The sequence below is a fragment of the Bemisia tabaci genome, unplaced genomic scaffold, assembly GCF_918797505.1.
Source record: "Bemisia tabaci unplaced genomic scaffold, PGI_BMITA_v3".
Taxonomy (NCBI): Eukaryota; Metazoa; Arthropoda; class Insecta; order Hemiptera; family Aleyrodidae; genus Bemisia; species Bemisia tabaci.
In genome coordinates this window covers 108,529-120,217 of record NW_027311767.1, presented here as the reverse complement: position 1 = coordinate 120,217, position 11,689 = coordinate 108,529, and the positions used below count along the sequence as shown (strand labels likewise).

The 11,689-nt window shown below is 41.3% G+C and overlaps 1 protein-coding gene across 1 annotated transcript; it reads left to right on the top strand.

Moving 5' to 3' along the window:
- The first annotated feature begins 1,006 nt into the window (after nucleotides 1–1,006).
- Nucleotides 1,007–9,489, top strand: LOC140225904 (uncharacterized). Its single transcript, XM_072305911.1, has 3 exons — nucleotides 1,007–1,136; nucleotides 3,419–3,789; nucleotides 6,558–9,489. Exons 2-3 carry the CDS (start codon nucleotides 3,427–3,429, stop codon nucleotides 7,365–7,367), a joined length of 1,173 nt encoding a protein of 390 aa, XP_072162012.1. The 5' UTR covers nucleotides 1,007–1,136; nucleotides 3,419–3,426; the 3' UTR covers nucleotides 7,368–9,489.
- Nucleotides 9,490–11,689: the final 2,200 nt, after the last annotated feature.

Below are 11,689 nucleotides of genomic sequence, written 5' to 3'. Positions count from 1 at the left end.
CAACACAAGGTGGGAAAAGAACACTGCTCAATTGAAAAGCCTATCAAAACCGTTGTAGTGCGCGACGGAATTCTAGTATAGACTCAAGTATTTTCCTGTGAGCAGAAAATTCAAATGCCTCGTGATAGATGCCAATTAAAAGTGTCATTATCTTTGTTTTGAGATAATATAAGTTATTTTCGTCAAACGTGCGTCATTAGATTGCTTCAATTCGTACCTTGTCTAGTGATCCATTATTGAGTTCCAGGTGATTATGGGTTCAAGGAAGGATGGAAAGCGCGCCATTATACCCTCTCGATCAAGTGCCTAGTGTTCAAACTTCGACCAATGTTTGATATCTTAGGATTAATTACCCAATTTTATAGTTCTTCTTATTTACCGACAGCCCCTCCCACCACCATCACAGCGTACTTTGCATGACGCCATTCCCAAGTTAAAAGTGTTTCTGCCATGCTAAGGAAGAACGCTGTATGAGCCCTCAGGCGTTGTCAAATTTCTTTTGATAAAACTCGAATTTCCTAGTGAATTACTGAATATTTTTCATTCAATTTTTCGGATAGTTTTTTTTCGCAATTTTACCTAAAGTTCCTGGAAATGTCAAAGAAAAATATGCATACCTTTCCTAAAAAATACTCATTTATCCAGAAGGAAATTTTGCAACTCTCAAATGTTCATACGGCTTTTTTCCTTGTAGCACGGCAGTATTGTACACACAGAGACGAGACAAAAAAAGAGCGACGAGTAACTACTTGTACATTCAGGTGTTTCCCGGACATCCTCTAGATTCAGCAAATAGAATAATGCACGTTTGATGTCGTTAGATTTCAACGCAACGAATTGAATGGCTATTTGGACGTATTTCTATCAAACGGAACTATGTGCTTTAAGACGTGAGCCCTGAGACCCATAAGAATATGTGTATAACAGGGCTCACGTCATAATGCACATAGTGCCGTTTGATAGAAATACTTCCATTTAATAAACGTGAACGCAGTCAACGCAATGGGGGGGGGGGGGGTCTCCGGCAATGTCTTGACTACGACCTTCAGTGAGTTTTGTTTACCTCGATTTGGCTCTAAATTGTCGTATATATGTATGACATTGACCGTCAATTTTTCGAACAATTTTCACAATCGGTAAGTATAAGTTTGGTTTTTGCTCGTTCCGGTAAATTAACTGGCGTTAGATTATTTTAGGCATTGTAGGTTGTTACTATAATAGAACGTTTAAGTCGGGCCATTACTTTCCTTTTTTTTAAAAAAAATAAAATAAAATAAAATAAATAAAACATAAGAAGACATTAGGCAACATCTAATTACTTCGGCCTTTTTTAGGCCAGCATGAAAATCATATAGCTGGCTGTAGAATGCGGAGAAAATCATACGGCCGGGCTATACGAATTAAGCGATAAAAAATTATGCAGCCGGGCTATAGTTCCTGTCGCCGGGCTTTACACTTTATCGCCTGGCTGTTGCTTTTTCGCCATCGATTATAATAGGCTATAAGAAATTGTGTAGAAATTCGTGTGCTTTGGAAATCATTAAGTTTGATACGGAACCACCTTAATATTTACAAAACACACATTATATTTTCCTTTAATACGTATTTTTTTTCATCAATTAAAATGAGAACAATCCATACAGGGTGTGCAAACATTTCAAAATCATGAGCTGAATAACGCTGACTCCACCAGATTAAATATTAGAGCCTAACACAAAACGGAAAGGCGACGCACTGGCGCCTACAAACCTAACAGGGATACTTCACGCATTGCACAGCGCGTGCAGTATCCCTGTTAGGTTTGTAGGCACCAAAGCGCGTTTCGCGCTAGCTGCCCGCCTGCCGCCTATTGGAAATCTTACAGCCGGCTGTAGGTCTATGGTATTTTGAAACACAGATTCTACTGCCAATTTTTACCAGGGGCATCTATTTTTTGCGATTTCATACCGCTAATCGAAGGTGTTTCGGGATTGAATTTCGATTCAAGAATGAATGAATGCACCCGACACCGACATGTCTGGAGCTCACGTGGATTCCATTTATTTTCTTTGGAAAATCAGTTCGTAGAGTAATGGAAACGAACTGAGTGATCAGCTGAAGGTTGAAGGTGTTAGCAAAAATACTGGTCATTGACTCGTTGAAGTTAGATGTGAATTTTACGTGTAAAAATACGCAGGAATTGAAATGCTTAACATAAGTAAACAACGATTAAAACCTCATGGCAACACATCCATTTAACAAGAAAATGATTAAAAATTCAGGCAGGATGTTGGCCCCTTACCCCCCCCCCCCATTCTCCACCCTTCTCTCCTCCCTCCACGGTAGCTTGGAAATTATTCCTACACTCATCTTAAAATTTCTTGAGTTTTCTGTTATCGTGTGATCCTCAAATTAAACTTTGATTCCGTGGCCGAATCGACTTTCCGAAAAGGGGCCATTATTGGGTGGATATTTGATCCGGGATGGTTTTTTTTTGGAAATTCCTCCAAGGTAGGCCCCTGAGCCCCCTAATCTCTGAGAAAATTCTTCAACTGGTGCTTAAGATGTTTTGAAATTCGTCTCTCAACTCGTTTAGCACCAACAAAATGTTCTGAGTTTAACTTAAGGCGATTCCACGGACGCCATTTTTTGTGTCAGAGCGACGTGCGATTTATCGCATCAATTTGTTCCATAATTTCAGCTCCTTGTACTTTTTTCGGATTTTGAGATTGCACTTCTGTTGTCATGTGACTGAAGAATTCATGTCCCAAATTTGACAAAGAAATTCAACGTAATAAAGGCGTGGTATTTTTAGAGGAAAAATATCGCATTCGAGTGCAGTTTCGATAGCAGTCTCGAATGCTATATTTTTCCTCTAAAAAAACCACGCCTTAATTGGGTTGAATTTCTTTGTCAAATTTGGTACATGAATTCTTCAGTCTCGTGACAACAGAAGTGCGATCTGAAAAATCGAAAAAAATGACAAATAGCTGAAATTATGGAACGAATCGATGCGATGTATCACACATCGCTCTGACACAAAAAAATGGCGTCCGTCGAATCACCTTAAAGGTCCTTTTTGTTCATAGAGTACATGGAGTCGTAATGTAAGTGGGAGAGCTGGCGCCATGTTCTGCTCGACGAATTCCGAGCCCGGTGGGCGCCGAGTTCGGGTCGCTTTTTCAATACATTTTCGATCCAAAATGGTGGTGTGGAATACGTGGTAATTCCTATCTCCTTTGTTGTTGTTGCTGTTGTTGTTGTTGTTGCTGTCATCGAATGGCCGGGTACCCGTGTATCGCAAACAATCGATTATGTATCGAAAAAGTGACCCGGCGTCACACAGGAGTCTCGGAATTCGGGACATGGAAAATGCTTAAAATGGCGCCAGCTCTTCCACTTACATTACGACTCTATGTACTCTATGTTTTTGTTACAGGACACACAATGCCTCAAATATGCCGAATTTGCGAACAATTTATAGTTATATCTGTGATCATATGCAAACTCCACACCGTGCTGTCGCTGTCGTCTGGCGCTCCCAATTCAATAACGCTCTACAAGGACAAGGATTTCAAAGGCACCCCTTGTGAAATTCAGGTTGAGGGCTGCAAAGCGATGTGCCCTGGAATGGAGAGGAAAGCTTCGTCCATGCAAGGAAACGCCGCTTGCGTCCATTTTTTTCGCGAGAAAAATTGCCAGACGTACATGGGCACCTGGAACGCAACCATGGGTCCGTATAAAAACTTTCAGGGTACAGCCGGCCAAGACTCCATTGTTTCTGTCGGGGACTGCTCTCAACCGATCGATGTAAGTATAACTGTACAGGGTGTTTAGACTACCCTACCAGGTTTTTTCCCCGGTTATTTCAGTCAGATGAAGTCTGAGACTGCGAAGACAAATCGTCACCTTCCAGGCAAAGTATCACAAGCGCCATGCGACATTTAAAAATTTTCGCCGCCATTATATTTTTTTACAGAGAAATTATTCAACAAAGCTGTCCGAAAATTACACCAAATTTTCTTTGTGCTGCCGATAAAATTTAGTGAAATTTTCGAACAGATTCAACCAACAAATTCTCAGTAAAAAAATAAAATGGCGGCGGAAATTTTTAAACGTCGCATGGCGCTTGTGATAATTTGCCTGGAAGGTGACGAAATAGGGAGCAGACATCAAGTAATCCAAAATTCACGCCCCCCCCCCTTGGCGCCCCTGGGGTGTAAAATGGGTGTTACGACTATGGAGGTTGGGGTTCCGTCAAGATTTTTAAAGTATCCTATCAAACTCAGAGCGTTCGGACAATTTTAACCCAATCCTAAACCGAGAAATCCAGATTTGGCTTTCTCGTATTCGAACTACTGATCCCTCAAAATGGGGGGATGAAGCCCCTCTCGCCAGAATAGAGATGTTGCATGCGTGAGGAATTTGCGTTTTGACTGTTGATTCTTATGTAAAAGTTCGCGAGAAACACGATGTGGCCATTGGTTTTCTCTGATATTAACTACCAAGCTCAAAAAAAGCTCTCAAGTTGAGGCCGAAATGGAATGGATATCCCACGCTATCCTGAGAGTCCACCTCTACATCAAGACCAACTCTCCATGCAAAAATAGGGAACAAATATATTGACAGGGCTGCCACGATATTTGGGAACTCAAAAACTGAAAACACGGCAACCCTGCTGATGTATTTGCTCCCGATCTTTGCATGGAGAGTTTGTTTGGATGTAGACGTGGACTCTCAGGATAAAGTGGGATATCCCCTCCATTTCGGCCTCAACTTGAGAGCGTTTTTTTGAACTTGGGAGATGATTTCAGAGAAAACCAGTGGCGTCATCGTGTTTCTCTCGAACTTTTACATAAGAATCAACAGTCAAATCGCAAATTCCTCACACATGCAACATCTCCATTCAGTTTCACTAAATCGGCGTAGAGGTGCGGAAAACAATATTTTATTTGGTGATTGATCACTTAAAATCCAACTTTGACCGTCTCAAAGCCCCCCCCCCCCCCAAACATTCGCTGATGTGATACGGGGCACCCTAGACTTGGGAAACGTACACAACTTTGAGCCTCCTGTGACGAATCAGCAAATGTTTAGGGTGCTTCATGACTGTTCAAATAGTACAAGATAATTATCAAAGATGAAGTGCGTACTGAAAAGAACTACGCAGAAACTACATAGAAAAGATTTCTGTGGTTCCTACCAAGAGCAAGTCAAGTATATTCTGAGCCACTGAATCTGAAAACGACCTCGAATTTTTCTTGTTCCCTTCAGTTTTTCGAAGAAACGTTTTTCTTGGAAATAGTTTTCTCACACTGCTTTTGAAAGAGGGTAAAAAGTGCATTTGGAGGGGAAACATGTCTGGAAACTAAAGGGTTAATAATTAATATAATGTAAAATCATATTGTGATTTGGTGGCTTAAAGTACACTAGAACCACCCTTCTTTTGACCTAGAAAACTCACAAGAAAAAAAGAGGTAGGGTTTTTGTCCCAACTGTTGGATGACATGGACATTTCCAATTAACTGCGGTAATACCCTGATTAATTGTGGTAGTACCCCAATAAATTAGGTTACGAACCCGAATGTTACGATACTATCGCAACTTCAGTTGCGGTACTACCAACATCATTGGAAATGTCCATATCATCCAACAAATTAGGATACTACCACAAGTTTTGGGGATAACCCTTATACTTTATTACGTGATCTTGATTTTGTTTCTTGAGGAGCAAAAACTGGTGGGTATTAGGTAAAAATGTAAGTTATTTTTTAACTGTAAAGGAACAAAATACACCAAAAACACCTCAGTTTAAGACTGAGATGCTGCCCAATCGGAAATTTGACATTGGTATAATATTGTCAGATTATTGAGATATCATTTGACACGGTTAGATTCTCAACTTTATCCAAGCTTGGCACAAAGTCGCTATTACCGGCTTTTAATATTGGATCTCCAATCTTGTGGCAATGTTGTCTCAAACTTGCAGCCCGGACCCGAAAATTAGCCGCACGGATATTGGTGCAATATCCTGGGAAGCTTGTGACAATATTGACCAAAGGTACCTATTTTTGTAGCACACCGTCACTATCAAACTAACCATAACGACTACACTGAAAAAAATTCTAGGCGTTTATACCAAGGCCCGTTGGTAACTTTACCATCTCACTTTTTTTACCAATTATATTGGTAATGTTACCAAGACAGACTGGTAAGCTTACCTAACAACTGGTATTTTTACTTTTTTTCAGGTAAGAATACCGCTTTTATTGGTAATCAATTTCCGGTAAAATTACTCAGATGTTCCAGTAAAATTAACAGGAACGCGGTACAATAATCGGTTCAGCCCGCTATGAATACCATGGCAAGGTAAATTTGCCGGGCTGCTTCAATAAAATTACCGAGAATTCTTGATAAAATTACCAATTACATAAATGTTACTTTTACCAAGAAAAATCAGGAATCAAATAGAACCCTGAATTCTTGGTAATTTTACCCCTTTTGTGGTAAATACACCGAGATTTTTTTTTCAGTGATATGCGTTCCACTATTGATGCAATTGATTTCATGTTTCACAGCCAGATTATTCAATCTCATTTTACGAGCACAAGAACTTCCGCGGGAAGAGATGCAACATTCAGATGCCGTCGAGAGGTTGCAAGCCGATGTGTCCAGATCTAGAAAATCGAGCCTCGTCCGCATTTGGGACTGGAGTCAGCTGCGCCAGAATGTACAAGGAGCCGAATTGCAAGGGATTTTTGGGTATCCTGGACCTCACCGGGCTCGCTCAACCAGATTTCAAAGACACAAACCTCCAAGATAGTATTTCCTCTATCAGCGATTGTTCCAACAGCTCCATTTCATTTTACGAGCATAAATCCTTCCGCGGGAAGAGATGTGACGTACCCGTGAAAGGCTGCCAACCGATGTGCCCGGAATTGGTGAAGCTAGCTTCCTCTGCCCAAGGCGACGCGCAATGCGCGAACGTCTACAGCGAAGCCAATTGCAAGGGGTTCTTAGGCACCTTGAGGTTTAGCGACGGCGAACCCTACGATAACTTCAAATACGGAGAGCTTCAAGATTCGATTTCCTCGATAGGCGAGTGCGTTAAAAACAATACCGTTATATTTTACGAGCACAGGGATTTCGGCGGGAAGAGATGCGAGATGCAGGTGAAGAAGAGCTGTCAACCCATGTGTCCGGGATTGGATAAAAAAGTTTCATCTGCTCAGGGATTCGTTGATTGTGTCCAGATCTATGCTGGCGCCAACTGCACCGATCCAATAGGTTATTTGAAATTTAGCGAGGGCAGTTCCAACAAAGATAGCAGAGATTTTTTTTATGAAGACTATCAGGACGCGATTTCCTCCTTTCAGGAATGTCTATAAATGAAGCATTCAGGATCCAATGGGCAAAATGAAAATTTTTGACGCAAATGAAATAATACCATATCGACGGTGTAAGTCGGCAATCACGTAACTCGGTTTGTGACGTCGCAGACTTCTTGTCATACTTAATTTTTTAAATGGGAAACTACTCGACGGCAATTCGTTAAAACTGTCATGATTTTTCTTCTCAGTTCGAAGAAAATTCTTCAAAAACTTCAAGAAATAATGTCAATTTGTTCTCTTTTAAAAATATGACTTACGGGCGGAGATTTTCAGACACCGCAAACGAGTTATGCGATTGCCGACTTTCACCGTCGATATGTATATAAACAGTGATTTTAAGTCAAATTCGAAAAAATAGAGACACACTAAAATCAAAGTGAGGTGATGAAGGAGGAAATTTATTCCCAAAAATTTTGAAAATTTTAAACAATTGTCTATAAGTAAAAACAAGCAGTTCCAACGCCAAAGCGTTGAAGGGCGCTTCTTTAACACTGCGCATGCGAGGAACGTTTTCATACGGCCAAGCGAGAGTATTGTGGACGGACGATGTATAACAAATTGCCTACGTGAAGGTGGTCCGGCAGCAACATACCCGCCGCTAGTCTCTGGAAAACAATAGAAAATAGTAGTTGCGTACGTTGCCAGCGAGCGCGCTGCGAGCGCATCTGTTTCAATTACCTAGCATCGAGTCGGGCCTCTAACTTTCTATTCTCTCTGACATAACCTTAAACCTTCAACCCAGAGCAGAGACAAGAGACCCTCCACTAGTATCTTGGCCATGGTGGAAGCTTTTACTTTCGGGACTTCAGCATTCTACTGTTGACTTACCTACATGGTTGATGTTCAACAACGTGTTGGCAGTTTCGTTTTGCAAACAAGCCGAAAATGGCCGACGTTTGGGAAAGTTGTTTGGCTCATGACGTCATCCGAAGCTCATCATCGACCATGTAGGTAAGTCAACAGCCGAAACTAGGGTGATGACTGTTGCTCCCTAATAATGGGCCTGTTGCAAACTTTTGCTAGAGCAGAATGAAGAGTTGTTTCCTATAGATAATGCCTCAAAAATCACGATGAGCGCATCGGCAAAGTCTGAAATGCACTCATAACTTCACAATCTGCGTAAGAAATTTGCGTTATTTTGAGCTTCCCGCTTCAAAAACGATACTACTGCACAGGTGAACATTTTGTTAGAGGAGTCGCTCCATCGTCGGCAATATTCATCATGGCCGACGCTTGCGCAGTTCCTCGCGTAATTCGAGGAGAGTTCAAGGTCAATTAAGGCGGGCGAGGAAAATATGAACGTAAACACGCCGATTGTTATATGGTTTAATCCTGTTCAGGTGTTATCTCGTCCCATCACACGTGTTTTGGCGGACTGGCGTCGGCCATGATGAGTATTGTCGCCAATGGAACGACTCCTCTAACAAAATGTTCACCTGTACCGTAGTATCGTTTTCGAAGCGGGAAGCTCAAAAAACCGCAAATTTCTTACGCAGATTGTGAAGTTATGAGTGCATTTCAGACTTTGCCGATGCGCTCATCGTGATTTTTGAGGCATTATCTGTAGGAAACAACTCTTAGTTTTGCTCTAGCAAAAGTTTGCAACAGGCCCATTGTCCATAAGGAATTGTTGAAACCCCGAAAGTAAAAGCTTCCACCTGTCGCTAGGAGGCCAGTGGAGGGTCTCTTGTCTCTGACCCAGAGCCGCAAACATTGTCTCTGCGCAAACAGCTGACGCTTGACGATGCTGCGCCGAGAAAATGAACCAATCACAAAATAGCACAGTAATACGTCACTAAAATGAAGAGATCACGTGACTATTCGTGATTTTTTCGAATCAATCTGAAACTACAACCTCGAATATGAGGCATTTAAGCATAACGAAGCCCCAAAATAGTTTAACCAGGTAATACGTCCGTGCGAGATTGTTATGCTTAAAAGCAAAACATTTCACGAAAACTTTTACGAATACCAGATGCAGAAAAAAATCAAATTTTCCCGGGTGTACCAGAATGGCGTCATTACCCATAAGGCAAAACGGTATGTAGTATAGTACATGTTACATCGGGGGAGTCGAACGGCTGGAAAGGGCGCATCTGGCACCCAGAAGCGCCCAACAATGGATTCACTCAAAAATTGTCCAAGTAGAATTTTATAATACTCCCTCCTGTCGTATCAACTGTGTCCTCCAAAACATATCCTGAAGATATCTTTGAAGTATTCACGTGAAAAAAAAAACAAAAAAAAAAACATCCATGTTCTTTTTCTTCTGCTTCTTCTCCTTATCCTCCTTGATTTTATATGCGTTCCGATCTTACGTAGGTATGGACCATGTTTTGCAATTGAATCAGTGAGTTCGAAAACACACCAACTCGGAAAAAAAAAAAATGTTCAGGAAACACCTAAAACTGCGCAGCGGGCGAAGAAGTTAGTCTAAGAAAAACCTTTTTGGTGCCCTGGGACAAGTACTTAGAGACTTTTTAAAGCATCAAGTTGAAATCGATACACCATGTTTGATGACAGAGAATTAAGCGTTTAAAAATTTCGGAGTTGGTGTGTTTTCGTTCTCACCGACTTTCAGATACTGATTTTTCATAGTCTGCCCTGAAAAATGTATATTTTTCGACCTGAATAACGCTTGAATACACACGCTTGAATATTTATATAACTTGTTGGTACAAGATGTACTGAACCGAAAAAAGAAAACCGCAAAATCGGATGGTCACCCATTTCCCTTGAAATGGCCAAAAATTGGTATTTCTGATGAAATACTTCGATTTTTCGCTTTTTCCGTCGCTGTTTCGAGCACTTCCGATTGCAATTTCGAAATTTCCTTTTGCGTGCAGATGCTTCTATCCATAAGTGTTACTAAACCGTAAAAAAGTGAAAATCGAAAAAAACCCGAGTAGGTGTGTTTTCGAACTCACTGATTCAATTAGGGTCTCCTACTTCTGGCTCATCTATATAATGAGGGAAATGCCGCCAGATGACGTCATAAGGCAGCAAATTTTCTCACTTTTGAATCAATTTTCCAATTCCGTATGTCAGAAAAAAATTATGAAAAATACTGCGAACTCAGCTCATTAGGCACTCGTAGAGTCCCTTTATTTTGAGAGTTAAGACAATTCGAATCCATTTCTGATTGGTTCTCGTATTTTAGGCCTCCACAGTGTCACAAACGGGAATAAAGTTTACATTTTCACCAATTGCAAAGATTATAATCTAGATTGGAACGGGGGATAACGGATTCGGCGAGGAACAAACGGAATGAGCACAGGAACGGAGAAAGTAATTTGAGAATGAGCCGATCTGAGATTACGAGAAACTATCAATTTGTGTAATCTTTATTCCCGTTTGTGACTCCATGAGGGTGTGTTGTCTTGACTCTCAGTATAAAGGGACTCTAGGCTCGGTAGGCGTGGAGTGCATATCAGCGCCTACAAGTCCAAATGAATACTTCACGCATTGCGCCAAACGCAGCACGGTCGGCTCGGACGGTTTGAGAGGCATATTAGCGCCTAAAAGGCTGAAGGGATACTTCACGCATTGCGCCAAACACTTTCCAGTCGGCGCGGCGTGAAACGCATATCGATGGCTAACGAACAGGACCGCCTATCTGCAAACGGACGATTTTGCAGCACAAAGAGAAAACGTCGCCATTTTTGTGATTTTAAGGTTAGATTTGCAATTTTTTTCATTCATTAAAGCGTCATTGACGCGCTTTCCTTGAGAATGGGCCTGTTGCATGCAAGAGATACAGCCGTGCGAATAGACTTTTTAGAGGTTAAATGACACGAAAATTACGATGGTCACATTAAAAAAGTCTGAAATACACTCCTTACTGCGCAATTCGTGTTGTTAGGAACGCGCTTTTTCAAATTTCCCGCGTCTGGGGGCAGTTTTCTAACGGAAACAATTAACGGCAACTCGCGGCTATTTCCGGTCAACTAAAACTGACAACATAACCTAAAAATCGGAGCTCGTGACGTCTTGAAATGAAATGTAGAAGGATTGCGTTGGATATTTAAAAGTTGATCGATTTGGTTACCGCATAAAGCGTATATGGACCACTATAGGAGATCACGTTGGATTTGTAAACAAACTAAAGGAAAAAATAACAACAACAACAACAACAACGACTCGGCATCTTCCGGAAATCACCGAGCCCGCCGTTTGCTCGTTTCCGGTGATTAGAAAACTGCCCCCAGACGCGGGAAATTTGAAAAAAGCGCGTTCCTAACAACGCAAATTGCGCAGTAAGGAGTGTATTTCAGACTTTTTTAATGTGACCATCGTAATTTTCGTGTCATTTAACCTAT